The 18148-nt window shown below is 43.6% G+C and overlaps 1 protein-coding gene across 4 annotated transcripts in view; it reads right to left on the reverse strand.

The window, feature by feature from the left end:
• The window catches only part of ZDHHC8 (zinc finger DHHC-type palmitoyltransferase 8), an 85154-nt gene that overhangs the window by 16862 nt on the left and 50144 nt on the right, over positions 1–18148 (reverse strand). For all 4 annotated transcript variants that reach the window (XM_048963950.1, XM_048963949.1, XM_048963951.1 and 1 more), the window contains one exon: positions 4049–4170. In XM_048963950.1, coding sequence (XP_048819907.1) covers positions 4049–4170 — 122 coding nt within the window. The remainder of the gene's footprint in view (positions 1–4048; positions 4171–18148) is intronic.

The raw sequence follows: 18148 nt of genomic DNA on the forward strand, positions 1-18148 counted from the left end.
TCTGGGCTTGTTTCTGCACCCGAGGCAGCTCCCATGGGAGCACCAGGCAGCCAGTCCAGAGCCTGGACAAAGAGAAGTGTTTGAGTCTTATCTTAGCCAACAGTTACAGGCAGAATGGATGGGATGAGACGCAAACTAGAGTCAAAGAGGAGACAGAAATCAAGAAATCATTCAAGCCCCTGTTGAGAAGGCTATTTAAGATTAATTCAATGCTAGCTTACCAGCACATAAATCACAAGAAATTACATTAAGAGATATTAAAATAAGGTTTTGTTAGCTCAAACCTCCAAACCAACCCAGATGACCCCATGCGATAATTTGTCCAGCACTCCAGTGCCAGTCCACCACCATCCCAAAGTCCTTTTGCTCCTGGGAGCTTGATGCCACAGTGAGAAGCAATCTGTGTGCCTGCAATGAGCCCTGGCACCAGTGTCTGCTTCCTTATAGCGTCTTTCCTGCTCACTTCTTCATAGCATACCCCAAATATTCTTACTTTAGTAGCAGTACATAACTGGGATGATCTCACTTCTCTCAAAGGCAGTACAATCCAGTGATTTGAGCACAGGACTGGAAGTCATCAAGTCCTGCATTCTGAATTTTTCACTCTGTGACCTTGGGATAAGTTATTTAGCCTCTCTTTGCCATTAGTAAGATGGGGAGGACAATATGGCAGTCATTTTATTAATGACAACCCAGTGGGTGAATGGCTTATCATCTCAACCAAGTGCTGCTGTTTAAAAAAAGAGGCCATTTAAAAATAAATGCAAAAAATAACAGCCAGTCTAGAATGCATCTTGGGAAGAAAAGGAAGGAAGGATGTTCACAACAGCTCATCTTTTATTCTAGATTCCTGTAATCTTTATTTGTTTCCTTTCGACAGAGACTACGTAAGTAGTTAAACTCTACTTAACACCTGGTAAAACACTGCAGTGCAGCTGGCATTGACAGACTCCAAATTAGGTGGAAATTCATGATATTATCCCGGTGGAGCATCAATAACTGTCATGCTGTTCTGTATTAAATCTTCTCTAAATGTGTTAGCCCTACTAAAATGATCCAATTTCCACCAACTTCACAAGGAGCTTTTCCCTTCGCTTAGATGAGTCTGGGATCTGGCTCAGCTACAATATTTACCTTGCAAGAATATTTTCTGGATTAATGTTTGTGCATGGAAGCAGACTGCTGTACTGGCACTGCTCCCTACAGTTTTCCTTCATAAACGATCAGTGGCAGTCAGTGGGAGCCAGACTCCAAATCCCTTGGGGCCCTTCTATTGATACAATCTTTGGGTTCTTCAATGCTTCAAATCAGTCCATGCTGTGCAATGCATGTGTGGGCATAGGAAAACAAGACACAAGAGTGGTCACACCATTTAAACACTTGTAGAAATACTGACTATGCAGTCAAAAAGTCAGTAAGTTGTACATACCTACGTGCAGTGGTATGTGCTTGTATAAACACATCAGTCTGGCAGAACTGACACAACTAAGAGTATTCATAGAATATTCACATAAAAAATACTGGAAGTCAGTTTGCAGTTGGTATTTATAATTAGCCAGCAAGAAACATCAGCAAACTCAATTCAGACTGTAAATCAGATTTGTCAGGGCAGTCTCAATTTCAGTGACTTCCCTTTCTTCTCAATCATTTTAGTGTATTACTGGCAGCTCAATTGCACAGAGCAAGACCTGGCTCATATCAGGATCATTCAGAGAGCCAGCAAAATAAAAAAAAGAATCCATAAGTAGGTAACGGATCCGGGAGGTTAATTTAGGTCCTGTTCAGTAATACAAGAAAAAGGGGGCTTACTTCCCCCATGCCAGAGAACCTGTAAGCTGCTATGATACAGCTGGAGATGTCCTTATTACCAGCTCTAGGTGATCTGAGCACAAGAAGCCATTGGTAGAGGTCGGTACCTTACCACTCAGATTCTTTCAGTTATCCGCTGACAAAACGCAACCAAATCTCCTGGTTTTATAACACATCTCACGATTTTTGGCAGCTTCCTTAAAGGAATCCTGCCATTTCTTAAGACTCTGTTTTTGCATTGCTTTTCTATTATTTTGTTTTTAAAGTAAATTTGTAACTATCGGGAATGTGCTAAAAAGCTTGGAAACCAAGATAAATCTGTAATTTCGACAGCAGAAAGCAAACAGATCCATCGTACATCATTTTAAATCACTCCCACAGTTTCTGAACTCCTTGGGTTGCAGCTCTGTGGGTGGTGTGGGGTAGCAATAGCTTTTTTAGCATGCACACTTGTGATCTGAAATAACATCTGCTCCCCTTTCCTCCCAGCAATGGTATTTATAGTCTTTCCCATCTTTTCCTTATCAGATTGCTTCCTTCACACATCTACACTTTTACCCCCTCATTTTCTTTAAGTATGACTCCCATCTCTCTTGCACTTTCCCTACTCCCAACCCCTTTCAGACCAAGTACATGCAGAGCACAGGGAGATAAGCCTGCAGCCACAAGTAAACAGAAAGGGATGGAAGAAAGGCGAGCTGTAGGGCACTCCGCTTTGCTCCTGACTCCTTTGCTGAGGAACTGGGAATTAAAAGAAGCTGATGAGAATTAATTGATGGTTGGATTAGATGATCTTAGCAGTCTTTCCCAACCTTAATGATGCTATGAATATTTCAAAGTTTCCATTTGATCTCCATATTCTTTTCTCCTTTAAATACAAAGACCAAACTACAGAGCTTGTTGGCAAGAGGAAATGAGAGAAGTCTAAAGGAAGGCATGAATTTACAATATGCTCAGTCCTGATCACAGTAGGGCACAGAAAGTCAGCAAACTCCATTTTGAGGAAAGCACACTGTACAAAGATATTAGATTCCCAAACGGAGATGTTCAGAACTGAACAACATTGTTTCAGTGCTCCTCCTACCGAAGGCCAAGAGCGGGGCTGCCATCAATGACCTCACATTCACAGCATATTCAAGTGTGGTTATGTCTGATGAGAGGGAGGCACTGAAAAATGCAGGAAACCAGATAAAGCTCTATGTGCTTACATTTTTTAAAATCTCGCTACCGCCCATTGTACCTTTATGCACATCATCCTGCACAAATGACTAAATGTTGCCTCTGCACACAATTATTTCTTTTTCAGGAGTCTGCAGTAATTGCTCAGAGGTTCACAGGGCTCAGCTGGAGGGAAGGGCAGCAGATGCTCATCATTATGCCCCGCTACCTGGAGAAACCTGGCACTCACTATTCATGGAAGCTGGCAGGACAGGTGCCTTGTTCTTGACAGGTGCAATGGCAATTCAAAATAGCTTTTATATTCACAGAACAGAGCTGGGCAAGAACACCTTGCAAAGAGCACAGATCCACCGGTTTGGCAAGACTGCCTAGAGCAGTCTCCGATGCAAACTGCATGAGAATAATTATTGGAAGACAGATAAAATTAGGTGATAATTCTCTCATTAAGTTGTGTTAAAAGAGAGAGCTCCACTGTGTTTCCCATTACATGAGCAGAGCAATCTTTATCCTATTTAATCAGCTGTGCATCCATACTAATTCAAGCAGGGATATCTTTTAAAGGTATACATTTTTAGACACTCTAAAGCAAGACTTAATCATTGCCTTTTCTAGCAATCAATGCTTACGCATTTGTTTTAAGGCTTTTTGGAAGAAAAGTCAGCTTTGATGAAGATGTTTCAGAAAGTTCAGCCTCTCCCCTCCACTACATTCAACTTCTTATTGTGAAGACAGCAACTTAAATCCAACATGCCAGCATGACACAGGGATGGCAACTGGAATCACATCAGTCAGGAGAGCTGCTCAAAGGAGAAGGATGCTGTGCAGTGCTGTACCCTCAACTGCCAGCCCCAGCGAGTGCAAGGACAACTGACACCTCCCAGCTCAGAAGCTGGGAAGTCTCAGAAGCTCTTCCTACTATATCACCTCTACTGCCAGCTGAGGGTAAAAGATAATACATAAACAAATTAAAAATCTACAAGAAAGATTATCAGAGAAAAGAAAAAGGGAGGGGGGGGGAGAGAGGGAAGGGGCATCCATCAGTCCATCAGTTTTCTGTTACCTCGTGGAAAAACTCCAGGGTCCATGAAAGTAGCCATGCTGAAGTTTGCCAGCACAAACAAGAACACGAGCCCATTGTACACCGGGATGGCTGGGGAGATGGCTTTTGTCAGCCAGGGGCACCTGTGGAGGAGAACAGTTACAGGTGAGGGCTCTTTTGGCTGTATCGAGCAGTTTCTTCCCATTCGCCACCATCACAAAGGTAGTCTCATCCACTCTCCACCAGCCATTCAGCCAGATTCACGATTTAACATTAGAAATTTCAATTGCCAGTTTCAGCAATTTTCAGTATGCTGCAGCCACCCTTTGTAAAGACGCTTTGTTCCAGAGCACAGAAAGCTCCAGCTGCTCACGTGGCTTGTGGGGCTTTGCAACCCTATTGCTTTATTTGCAACCTGGCATTTTGCTTCTCTGTGTAAAAGCTGCGTTCAATTGTTGCATTTCTGTTTATCGTGTACACTGCCTGCTTACAGACAGTGCCCAGTTCTCATCTGGCAGAAAGCAAAACAGGATTCTTACACCCTTGATCACCACAGCAGGTACAATGCAAAAGCCATTCACATCCCACAGAATCTTCCTGACTGGTTTCCAACTCCAAATAACAAGCAAAACCAACACTGCAAAACCTCTCCCTGGTGGGAATTTGGACAGAGCATGAGCTCTGCCAGTGGCTGCAGAACCTGGGAATGCTGAAAAGAAAGGGAATGGCAACTGCCATGAGAGTACTGCTCCAAAACACTGACAGACACAGCACACTCAGCACATGTAACTGGGCAGGACAAAAAAGACAAGGAGAGAAACAAGGGGACTTTGGAAAGAGCTTGGAGAAATGCCTGTTACTTACAGGACAGTTGCTCTAACCGCAAAGATCATTTCCCATTGCAGAGGAGGGCTGGACCAAGACAGGCAACCGGGTCCAATAAAACACAGCGTTTACTCACTCAGCCATTTACAGCCTCTCTAAAGCTCACTGCTAAGCATTACAGCAATCTTATTTCTCTTTCAGTTCCTGCCTGCCCTGCCAGCAGGGAGCCTGGCAAACTGCTCAAGCCAGTCAGCAGCAGCACCTTGCCACCATTCACATAAACTGAGCATTAACACACGCATTCCGGATCACATTTTGCCTCTACAGCTGAATCGGGCTGTTTGCCAGCCTGAAGCCTGCAGAGAGAAAAAAAAACACCAATGCACACCCAACATTCTCCCAAATCTAATTCGCACTGCTTGTGCTACTGATGTGCTGTTTTGAACAGCTGAGCATGGTGTTACCGACCTTGAAGAGACACTGTTAAACACATGTGCTCTTGTGGCCAGCATTAGAAGGACAGCACATTTTCTCCCATTTCTTTGTGAGCAGGCAAGAGACTTTTTCTTCCAGATAGCTGCTAATTCACAGAAAGATTACATGAGAGACTCCCTCAGATGATTAATGTAAGGATGAGTTAATGTTCCCATTTGTTATTCCCTTTGTCATGTTCCCAACAAATACATCAAAATACTACGAAAAACCTGAGCCATAAGCTAAACTAAACAGCTCATTTAATGGGTAAACACTGTGTGTGAAAATACTTCATGGAAGCTGAAATGAAGGATAGAGTGAGTCACTGTACATACTAGCCAGAAGGTCTGCGCACCATCCTTCCCTTTTTTCTTCCCAGAATGTTTATGCAGTATTAGATATTACATAAAATTTTAGATGGGTCAGAAGAGGCCTCATTTGTAAACTGGGCTGTTCGATAAAAACAGATGTGAGATCAAGTCCTGACTCATAACTGCAAAATGGTCTGAAAGAGAAAATCAAACTGCTAACAGGACTCACAAAACATGATGCATCCTCTCTATCCTTCTCATCTAATGCACACACAGTTTTAGCCGAAGTAACAAAAATTGTAATCCACGTCTGGCAGGCTGGTTTAATTGCTAACCCATCAGGCAAAACTGGCATCTGCCCTTCTGCACTCTGCAGAAACGTCTGGACAGGCCCTGCAGTGAGCCTACGTTGTGCATTTCCTCCTCTGGGAGAGCTGCTTCCAGCAGCAATAACGCTCATCTCTGGGACACACCTAGATGAACTTTTCATAGGCTTTACTTAATGGAAGCTGTTATGAATTCAGATAAACGCTACTCGGATTCAAAGCTTTCTTCAGTTTGCTGGCGAATCCAAGGTTTCAACAGGCTGTGGTCTTTGTGTCACCAACTCATCTCACCATGGAATCACACAGCCAAAGAAACAGCCCTTGCACTTTATGATCAGCTGCAGAACTGCAGTCATTGCAGAACTCAAAGGAAAAGCCCATGAAAAAGCTAAGTGAAGGGAGCAGCACGGGGTGTGCAGGGACTTGCCTGTGTCCCAGCAGCTACACCTGCCTCACCAGGTGCATCTACGGCTCCAAAGACACGCTGCTCCACACAGGCGGTGCTCCTCACCCCGCCACCAACAACCACCGTCCAGGTAACCACACCAGCACTTCTCAAAGGCACTGCACTGCCGATGCTCTAAGTTAATTTAGATCCCACAATGGAACCAGGAGCCCTGATGGATAACAGTGCGATTCCAGCCATGCTGCTTTGCGCTACTTCCATAAGCATGCAGGACAGAAACCTTCCATGGTTTTGTTTACGGCTGAAATGAAGTGCCAGCATGTGCTGCCCTGGCACATTGCGGATAATTACGGATCTCAAGTTCTTCTGAACGAAGCACACAATTACACAGGCAGCATTTTCCTCATAATTATACTTCTTCAACAGAGTGAATCTGCTCGTAACTCAGAGGAGAGTAATTTGGGGTGGCAGACTTAATCTCATTTATCCTATTTGCTCTTGAAACCCTACCCTAATAAAACAGAAAGTTAAAAAGATTAACAAATAAGATCACAGAACTTGATAGGTGTCAGACCAATTCATGCATCATCAACTGCCTTCCTTGCTAAATTAAACAACAAATAACCCTTTCTGCTCTTTTACTGGGTGCTCCTGAGCAGCCAGAGGCATGGAGCAGAATGTGCAGCAGGAGTCTAAGGTCTCCTCTTCATAGCAGAGCGATGGTATGATCTGCCTTGGTAGGGGATGAGGAAGATGTGGGAACCTCAAGCATACAGACATCCAAACTTGGGATACTCACACCTAATAAGAAGACTCTAAGGAGTGCTCATTTAACTGTTCAGCAGCACCTGATAAATGACTTCAGTATGCTGGTATGCAACAAAACAATGTCCACTCGAATCACAAGGCACGGGCTGATAGCATGAAAAATAAAGCACCTTTTAACTCAAATCACCTTCCTGTACTATTAGGGTAGTGACAACAGTAATACAAACTCACTGATTCACTGCATGCAAGTAGAACTGGAGACTAATTAGGTATGAGGGGGCAACAGGCAAACATAATTTGTCTAAGCACTAGTACCAGTCTCACTGAAAACTTTCTGAGTCCTTACATCTGCAGCAGCCTGCCGCTGCTCGATACCTCTCTAGGAGCTTCTGGCCAAACCCTGACGGCAAGGAGCATCTACACATTCGTATATGTAAAATCTGTGTAAGGGATTTCTTATCACTGCCACATCTGGGCAAAGGCTTAACAAACGTACGGTGCTGCAGTGCCCATTGCAGCTGTGTACGTGGGACAGAGGTGCATGGCTGCACCCTGCGACCACAGCTGGAGCTCAGGGCACCCCGTGGTGGAGGGCAGCGCTCGCAGCCTTCAGCAGTGGAAATCTGACACATCTCTCATGCGCTCCGTTCCAGGAGTGTTCTTTTTATTTTCTTCCATTTATATGTTCTCTCCTTCCCTGAAATCACAGAAAGTACCTTTGTGGAAAAGTCACAGAAAAAAAATGCTTGCTTTCCATTGTTGCTCACTGCCAAAGATAGCTGGGAGATTATTGCACATCTAAAAATATTTTGCAAGGTGCTAAGTCAGTCAGGGCTAAAATGGCATCGCTGGAAACTGTCAGCAGAGAACGTATCTGAGTATCATAACCAACAGGAAAGAGATGGGCAGGCTGTGGGATAGCTCAGGCCACCAGCTCACTGCTCAGTTCTGCCACAGCAGATTTTGATAAATCATCTGATTGCTGTGCTGTGTCTTACTCATTGGCAAGACTGCAGCTAATACACTGTTGCCATAGCACTACACCCTCGCTGTGACTACAGCAGTTGTACTGATAGAAAGTGATATTAAAGTAAAGGATAACAACTCAGAATGTTACATAAAAAGGGGAAAAAGAGAAATAAATACTGGAGACTTTACCACTGAGAAGCAGAAACTGATGAGAGGAGTGCCACATGGAGCAGCTCATGCTGGTAATGAGTGGGAGATGGAAAAACATCCACTCTGGGTTGCCAGATGATGCAGTTATCCATCGCAGGAAGCCAAAAGAAGACCCATAAAAAACACTATGAGCCCATTCCTTGTGAAATATGGCTGAGTGAAGCCACAGGTTCAAATCCATCAGCTGCTTAACTGTTTAATTATTCACAAGAAATGTGCTGGGCTGAAATTCACTCAGGTTTAACAAAAGCTGATGAGGTTTCAGCTAACTTTCCATTACACCCTGGACTCAGTCCAAAGGTGAGTGGTTCATGTCTGGCAAAGTACAGATCAGAGGAGCTAAATCAATTAAAAATTCAACTTGAGATATAATGGTTCTTGGTAAGAAGTCTTATCTGGGCTATACTCCCAAAATAAAATATACTCTACCTTTTCCACAAAGCTACTTGAAAGCTCTGGAGCATGTTCCTTTTCTCCCTTTTTAAGTGTCTCTGAATATCTAAGAAAAGACATTACTGTCATGTGAACTGATGAGGAAGAAATACGGAATAGGAACAATACCAATAGCCAACACTGAGTGACATGACCATAGGGACAACCATAACACCATCATCTTCAAGTCCAGAAGCCATACAATGATCTCAGCAGAGACAGATGGACCCAGCAGTCTGGACACGTTCTTACAATGTACAAATCCAAAGTGACTTTACAGCACAAAGCTGCTCTTTCCAATGCTGGGGCCATTAGAGAGCCTTGTACAAAGGAGGAGAACAAAAATCCTGCGAGGCCGTTACGTTTCTGCCATGACTTGAGAGAGCTGTTCAGGAAACGTACAGCTAATTAAGACCAGAAGCTCTTGCAGTCTTGTCTGGATCATATACTGCCTTTGAAATCTGGAAACAGTACCTGTCCATGACTGAATAACATGTTTCAGAGCTGTGCTGCAAGTTCTTTCATCTGCACAACTGCTTGCCTGTGCGGGGAAGGAAGACAGTCCTTGTCTGAGATCTCATCTGAAAAGTTCTGGACACTGTGACAGAATTACAGCATGTATTGAAAGGTTTCCCTGTATGAACTAGAAAGTTTAGAGACTTCATATTCTACAGAAGAGATGAACAAAACAAAGACATAGAGGTATCTCTACAGCAAAGAGATAAAGAAGATGAAGAGCATAAACATTCTCATATATCAGATACACGAACAGACACATAATAATAAAACAAAAGCCTATCTTAGAATCTCATCTGTAACTTCACTCTGGGATACCCTCCCAAAGCAGTTTTATGGAAATGTGAGCTGGGAGCAAGACATTTTACACTGAAAAAGAGTATTTACATGGTTGGTATAAAGCGGCCTCAAGATAGGAAGAATTTAAGAAAAAAATAACTTGGGCAGAGATGTAAGAAAATAAACATGACAGACAAGCTCTATGCTTTCGTCCAGAAAAGAAACCATTCTGAGGAAGAAAGCTCCCTCTGGCTACCTGCTTTGGGGTGTTTACCCCTTCCCAAGCCAGCAGCTGGTACCAGCCACCTTTCCAGGCAGGACATGAGAGGAGAACCATCAGTGAGTCAGTCTATTTTGGCAACACTATTCATCCTCAAATCTACAGACCTAACAACGGTGGTCAAGGTAACAAAACAGAATAGGACAAGTCATCTAGTTCAGCACCCTGCTATCACAGACCCTATGCTCACCATCTCACCCGGCCGTGCCTTGTCCTGAAACTAAACAGCATTTTATACACCAAACCCCAACACACCGCTCTTCTCTCTGCTGGATGGATGCCAGTAACAGCAGGGCAGAACTGGGCCTCTCCCACACCAGCATACAGCCCGCTTCTGCTGCAGGACTCGAGCTGCCTGGGGCACAAAGCCACAGCTGAAAAATCCTTGTTCCTTCCAGCAGAGGGTGGTGGGACACACAAGCCAGTAAGCAAACATACAGGATTATATTGAAAGAAAGAGATGTGTGTTAAAACCAAAAAAGCAAAGGTTAAAACCAAAACCAAGGATTCAATATCAGTACGAAACAAAGCGACATTGCTCACTGCAGTGGAACTGTTACAAAATAAAACGCATTCTTCCAACTGCATTCACCAAGATGAAGAAACATGAAACATCAGCCGTTCTCATCATCTTTACCCTTTCCATCATCTCTACTCTACTTTCTAGTTTTGGGCAGGGAGCAGCAGTGTTTGAACAGCCTTTTTCTGCACCTCTCTATTAGAAGCCTATCTTCTCTTTATATAGAGCTGTTCTCCTTCCTTGAGTCTCCCAAAAAATCACTAAGTAACTTTCAGGCTCTGCTTCTTCTTGTCTCCCTCCCGCTATCCTGCAGCAGATTGAGAGGCTCAGCAGGAAAATACGAGTCTTCATGTAGCAAAAGCCCATGGTGCTACTGCTGCTGCATGCAGGACATCCCTCAGGACTTCTGAATCAGCAACCAGAGTGCCACTAAGACAGAAGCAGAATCAGACTCTTCACAATTAAACAACGGTGTCCCTCAGCTTAGATTACATGTTTCCAGCTTTAGCAGCACAAGCCAAGCCTGAGTCCTGAGCTTCTCCTGTCTACACACACAGCAATGCCCCTGCTCACCTAACAGCATTAGGGCAGGCTTCTGGAAGCAGCTTCTCCTGCAGGTAAAACCTTATTATAACACCTGGCAAAGATAAAAATGCTTTGGAGGAGCAATGAAAAACTAAAACACATAATGACTATCGTATTAACTGGCTTTTTATCTAAGTGATGAAACACAGCAGCAGCATCTTAGATCTAAATGTTCCTGGCAGCATGGGAAAGGCATAAAGGGAGTCTTCCAATATTTGGTTTGGTGCACAGGTATTCAATTCAGGTTGACAGAAAACAAAATTACTTGGCTTGGAAAACATCCTGAGAGATATAATCTTGATTACAGAGACAGGAAAATGGGATTCAACCTGGAGTACAGATTTATTTCTTGTCAATGCATTCTGAAGTGCACTGAGGTGGGGAACCTCAGTGGCAGCCATGGATGTGAAAATAATTTGTGCATTATTTGTTCTACCCTACACCCCACTACCTCCCAAAGACAGAGAGCACCTTGTTCATATACTGCAGCAGACACTGGGTAGCTGTTTTGTCATTTTGCTTGTTAATAGCTCAGATTTCACTAAAAGTCTATGGGTTTGTGATATGGGGGGATGTTTGTTAGAAAGAACCACAGAGTTATCAGAAGAGGTGTAATTGTGCACTGGAGCTGAATGCATCAAAAATCTTCCAACTACGTTGCCATAATTCAGCAACACAAGTCAGGATTATAATTACCTGAGATGCATTAGAGACACTTAATACACTTAATATACTCCTGAGCCAAAACAGGACAATTAGCAGCTCTTGTACCAAAATAGAAGAGTATGCAAATGGCATATGTGTCACCATCTGCTAACAATATGCTACAGGCAGATCAATTCAGGAAAAAAAAAAAAGAGATTTAAAAAAAACCAAAAAAGTTGTTCCTATTTCCAAGAATCAAAGTGAATACTCAGCTTAAGCATTATACTTTCCAGATTCCCAGCTGGGACCAGAATGAGAAGCATCAAGCATCTTATGATTTAACTGTTGAGAAATTTCCAGGCCAAACTGACAAGCCAGAGGTTTGGATACAGATCTGAACTGTGGGATGATGTTGTGTCTGTGGAGTTCTTCCACCACTTCCAATGGCAATGGCATTTCTATGTGTACTTTAAAAAAAACACTCTTATTCCAGAACTTTGTTCAAGTTCATCCACTTGGGTTTTTTTGTTTGTTTGATTTGTCCCTTGATTTAATTTAAAGAGTAGGATACATCATTTTACTCTTCAGGAAAATATGAACATTTACTTCTTGCTGAACAGCTAACACAGCAGAATGGAAATAATGAACTGCTTGAGCTGTTCTGTGTTAACCCCTTATTCCTCCTCTTTTTTTCTCTCCTTCCAGTATTTCCTGAAAATCCCATGCCACAAGCAAAGTGGGTCTGGCTTACACCAGAGAATGCAGACAGATCTGGGATACTTTGACATTCCTCTTCAATAGCAGACAGGCCAGGGGAAGCGTGGAGCTGCAGATCACAGGGGAGCAGCCACTGCTTACTTTTCGCATTACTTACTTCCATTTTTGAAATTGTTTGGATTCTCTCTTTTTCTCCCAAAACAAAGCGCTGCCCACACAGGCACTTCAGCCCTCTATTACCTCTTTAAAGCACGAAGTGGGTGCTGCTCCGTTGTCCCCCTCCCCAGGGCTGCAGGCAGCCCCCAGTCCCATCAGGGCCACCAGGAGGCTGAGGTCTGATTGTGCCCCTTCCAGCCAGGAACAGAAGCTTCCCTCTTCACTGAGTCAGGAGACACTTAAGACTTGTTAGTATTTCTCAATTGCAAAACTCACCATTTGCAAAGGCTATACAGAAAACAGCCCTCCTTCAGAAGGTTACTAAAAAGAAAAGAAGAAGTGCTAGGTTGTACCAGATGAGGAAATAAATCTGCCCCTGGTCTCTGGTAATTGATATGCAGCACCTCCTTCAGTGTTTCCTGCTTCTCTCTAATTCACATAACCATGGCTTTCGTTTCTCAAGGACATTCTGTGAATGTCATGGAAAAAAAAGGCCTGAGATAATGAGATGGTTATCCTAAAGACACAGCGCACACAGCTGAAGAGAAAAAGAAGTATTCTCACGTTGAACAGCAACAGATGTCAAGAAAGCAGAACCTTGCCATGAACTTCACCACTGGCAGCACAACACGGGGTCAATGTGAACGCAGAGCATTGCAAGGGCTCCAGAAACAGCCCTGAGTCTGCCCAGGCAGCGCCCTGCCCGCAGCCATGCAGCCCTGCAGCACTCAGGCTGGGCGCAGGGCAGCCCCCATCTCTGCAGGCTGCGGCTGTGCTGCCAGCAGTGCTGCCCCACCAGGAGGGCCGAGCAGAGGGCTGGGAAAAACAGATGCACTTCCACCAGGATTTTGTTTCCTACGAGTTCGACTCGATTCTAAGCACGCGTTCACAAACACGCAGGCATGGAGTTGTTCAGATAAGGTATCATCTTGTGTTGCTCACACACAACAGCACAGCCAGAGACAAACAACTTAAAGTGCTCAGCTCCATTCAAACAGAAGAAAGCCTGCAGAGAGGGGCTTGAGGACTCGTGACTGGTGTTTCCTCCAGCCCACCGTGCACACACAGCACACAGCACTGAGCAGCCTGCAACACTGCAAAATCTCAGCCTCCCGCCCTGAGCACAGATCACAAAAGGCAGAACCATTCTGAAACATCTCTCTTGCAAATTGCTGTAATTTCCCATCTGTCTTCAGCTCGGTTGACTTCGCTGGGTCCACAGGGGACGATTTACAGCATTCGTTTTGGATTAAGGGTTCCTAAACTGTGACTCAGGCAGCAGAATAAATGATTTGCAGCTGTCCCACAAAGGCACACTGCGTGGCGATGCCATCCCGCTGTGGCCGTGCCAGTAGTCCTCAACCAGCCTGAGCCCCCAAGTACAGCCCCAAGCATTCAGGAATCAGTGACTGAGCTACGCTGGTTTGCAGGCAGAGAAAAGCAGGATTTGTTCTACGATCTCTGTTTGACAAGGACATTTACTGTTCGAGTATCAGAACGTAGCAAATTTGTTGGCTGAACAAAAAAACAGAGCATTTTTTAATTCTTGCCTGCCATTTGTTTCTATGCTGGACGCTACCTGTAAGGCTGCACCTTGTGGCGCATGCAGGCGTTATCACACAGAGCTGCATCTGCCCTCACATCCACTGCAACCGCAGCGTGACTGCACAGGAACTGACACAGGCAAACGGGCAAGATAAGAGCTGCATCTGGATCTACTGGCTTTATCAGAAATGACATTCATTTGCTCATGATTTCTCTGGCAAATTTTGAGTTTGGGAAATTTCTGAATTTTCCAATGACCATTTTTTTCCCCCATTGAATAGAAAAGGCATATTTTACTATTCTTTTTTCTTTTTTTCTTTCAGTAATGATAGCATTCTCAGTGTATTCGCTGAAAGGCAAAGAAACAGCACTGTACCTTCCCTCCATTTTCAGTTTCTGTACTGTCATGCTTTAGTCAATCAGTTATCACTGCTACATTGTGCTGAAAGAACCTTCCTGTATCTGCAGTGCAGATCCTGTCAGCTATTTAGCTAAATACACGGAATTATTTTCATTTCAGTCACTGAAGCAACCCTTCTACTAAACTGCTGCACGCTTTCTGCTCTGTGGAAGATTCCTCACCACCTCCCCTCACTCCAGGTGGGTCACCAGCACCACCTGCCCTGCAGCCACTTCTGCAGAGCAGCTCTGGGACAGCTGATAAATTCTGTTCAGAAACCAGTAAGTGTGTCAAGCAAGGTTTTGGGCTCGTGGATATCAAATAGACATCCTCACATAATTCACATAACTTTTGCTTTGAACTTTTCTCCTTCAGTGGAGCTGTCTAGTAGCTCCAGAAGACTCTGCACGCTATTGATGGATAAGAAACATTCCCCATGTATAAAGAATGCACATGCTAACCAACAGGAATCTTTTAAAGCGAGCTGAGGGTGAAGCCCCTGAGGGGCATAAGTGGCAGTGATGGTAAATCAGGGGTGGAGCACTGCAGCCGTGGAAAAGAATTGAGCTGGACACTGAAGAAGGTGTTTGGGACACATGTCAAGGCCAGATCACAAAAGTCAACTGTTGCTGTTATCTACTTAATCATCTCTTGTGTGGAAAAGGCAGTGAGGGAATTCTTTTCAGCCAACAGGACTGCCTAAGCCAATGTGACTGTCTATGCCAGTGCCCAAGGCAAATAATACTCTAAACAACAAGGCATTTGAACTTTGCTACAGATACTAAATTTGCAAAGACAGCTGTTTGCTTACAGTTTCTTCCTGCAATCTCTATTCAATACCTTATATTTACATAAATGCATAACCATGTCCAGTCCCACCCCTCCCAGGTCTGCAAGCACAGGGAGGAGGGAAGAAGTGTCACGTTTGCATTGCAATCCTTGAGACATACAAGGCTGCTTCCCTGGGAGCTGCCACACCGTGTGTTTGAAAAGTGACATACAACCATGGCAGCACAGTGCACCAGAAGCACTTGTGCATTTTACTCTTGAGTTCCTGCAATCTTTTCTCAAGAGTATCAACCATAGAACAGTTTCACTGCAGAAGTATCTTTAGCAGAAGATAATAATGACAGAAGCAACCCCTGTAAAATGGATATTAAAGCCAACTGCAAGCCAAGACAGCAACCTGAAACTGTTTTCAAGGGAATTCAGCCTGACAAACCAGCACCAGCATCAAGCTGTGCCATGCAATGGTTCTTGATGTTTTAGCAGACACATTATTCAGAGTGTAGATTGACCGATAATTGCTTGCCCCTTCTACTGACTGAAAAGCTGACAAAATGCAACTTCGGCTAAAAAGAGCACACACAGATCTGTACCTCTGAGATGAAGATACCAGTAAAACTATTCCAACTCACAAACAAATCTTAATCTAAAGAAATACTGCCTTGAGGGTACACTTATCTTCCCCCATATACTGTAAAGTTCCACCATTTGTCTTTAGCAGTGGTGACCTTAAAGTATATAAGATTCATAGCTTACAGGATACACTGTAGATAGAGGAGATCATATCTGAAGTTTCAATATAATTAATAATCCCTCAAACAGCAGGTTCTGGAAGTTCGCATACCCGACCCTGCCAAGCAGAATGATCAGTTCTTACATCCAGACCAAACTGCCATACAAACACTGCCAGCACTCCCTTCAACAAAGATGAATAAAAATAGTTGTTTGCTGATATTTTTCTTCCCTACAAATCCTCCTACCTACGATCACATTTCTGCATCATGGCAGAGAATACTTGGATGCTCACCCAGTCACAGCTGTAGACGGTCTGAATCGATCGTCATCCTTTGGAAAAAAAAAAACAACTGTAATTTTTCTTACATGATTCAGTGCAAAGCACATCCTCTTGCAGTCACCGTGTTCAGAAAGATGAGTACATGTCTTTAACTTGATCTGGATCAACTGCCATCTCCTTTTATAAACTAACTTGCATACAGCCAGCCTGGACTAAAATAAATGACATCTAAGAGAACCACAGACCATTAACAGATTGGATCCAGCACCTGAAAACTCAGGTATCTGACACGCTGTTGAAACAGTCAGCATTGGAAACATGTAAGAAATAAAGAAAGTGATCCCTAACTGCAGATCTTACACCCAGGTGCCTCTTGCTTCCCTTTCAGCAGGCGCATGGCCCATCCATTGACAAGTGTGTTTTCCTACTCCAGTTTCTTGGGAGTCTCTATTGGCAGTGCATCAAGCCAAATGTTCCTTTTTGCTATCAACATAGCCAGGGGCTCAGAGATGCTAGCCAGCCCTTGTTCAACTGGTGTTACTGTTTTACAACATGTCATACTTGGTGATATTGAAAGGAAAAGACAATAAAAAGAAAAATTAATCTTGTGATTAAACACAACACTTAGGATCGCTGGCTGCTGCTGCTGGCACCACGCCACTGTCTCTGAGGACAGAACAGAACCTGTCTGCTGTCTTCAACAAAAGAATTTTTATACAATGAGGGTCTCTTGCTATGACTGATCAAAATGGGCAGCTTGGCAAGAAGACCTGGAAACCATCAGTTACAGCTTCGTTATACCCCAGCTTAAAGCTGATGCAGTCCTGCTCCATACTGAGATGACTGTCCACAATTTCTGCTCATGTGCCATGTAATAAACTGCTACTTTCACAGCACATAGAATTTACAGCAAATTTAGAAGAGTTAGAAAATTTGATTTCAAGGTATTTGCATGTATCAATCTTCAGAGGTTGCTAAGCACCTGCTCCCACAAAAGAAGGCTTTGTGCCATTGAAAGATTTGCACTGGCCCTTTGGAAAGGGATTAATAGCTTTTCCACTATGAATATTTGCATAGGAGACTGTGTTAGTTATCTGGTTAGTCTCTGGTACCTGCACTCTAGCATAAAGTTTAGTTTCTGTGATCAGCTACACAATGTCCATTTTTATAAACGTTGAATGTTAAAGTTTCAGTTAAACTCTGCTTAGAATCCCTGTTTCTCTTAGGGAAATTCAGATACAGAAATCTACTCAGCTAAAACAAGACACTCATAAGCATGGTCAAATCAGAACATATTTCTAAACAATCTTTTATCATCGTGTGCATAGCTTGTTAAAGGAAACGGCAGAAACTCTGTACCTTAAGCAGGAGGATCTGCTTTTTATGTTATCTGCAAATGGATCCCGCCGCTCTTTCCATACATTCTTCAGTTCAACCACAAAATATCATCACTTTATATCTAAGTATATTCATAGAACCTTCATAGCATAAGTGCTGACTGGTCCTCCCTGCTCCCAAATGCTACCACCTGTGGCAGATCATGTGAATGACCAACGTCACAACCATCACCAGCAAAACCACCAATGAGATCTGCACACAACGACATTTAGTGAAGAAATGCAAGTCCAAAGATTCTAATGCTCTGATCCCTTATTTTGGTTTGGTTGCTGATGGTCTACTCATCAAATGTGGAAGCAGTGGATCAGTGTGAACTATGCTTCTTATAAAACACCTTTAGAAAGAAACAGCTCTGTGTTGTATTTGGCTGCCTCCTAACAAGTGTGATGGCAAAGCTGCTAAAGATACCACAGCTTCCCAAAGCACACTGTATGAAAACCCCTCCAACTGTATGTGTGTTATTACTTCCAGCCATTCCTAAACTGCATCAAAGGATGCACACCCAGGGATGTCTCACTGAGAGTGTTGCAAAGACAAATATTTTGATCAGAAGAAATC

The sequence above is a fragment of the Lagopus muta genome, chromosome 17, assembly GCF_023343835.1.
Source record: "Lagopus muta isolate bLagMut1 chromosome 17, bLagMut1 primary, whole genome shotgun sequence".
In the NCBI taxonomy this organism is placed as follows: Eukaryota; Metazoa; Chordata; class Aves; order Galliformes; family Phasianidae; genus Lagopus; species Lagopus muta.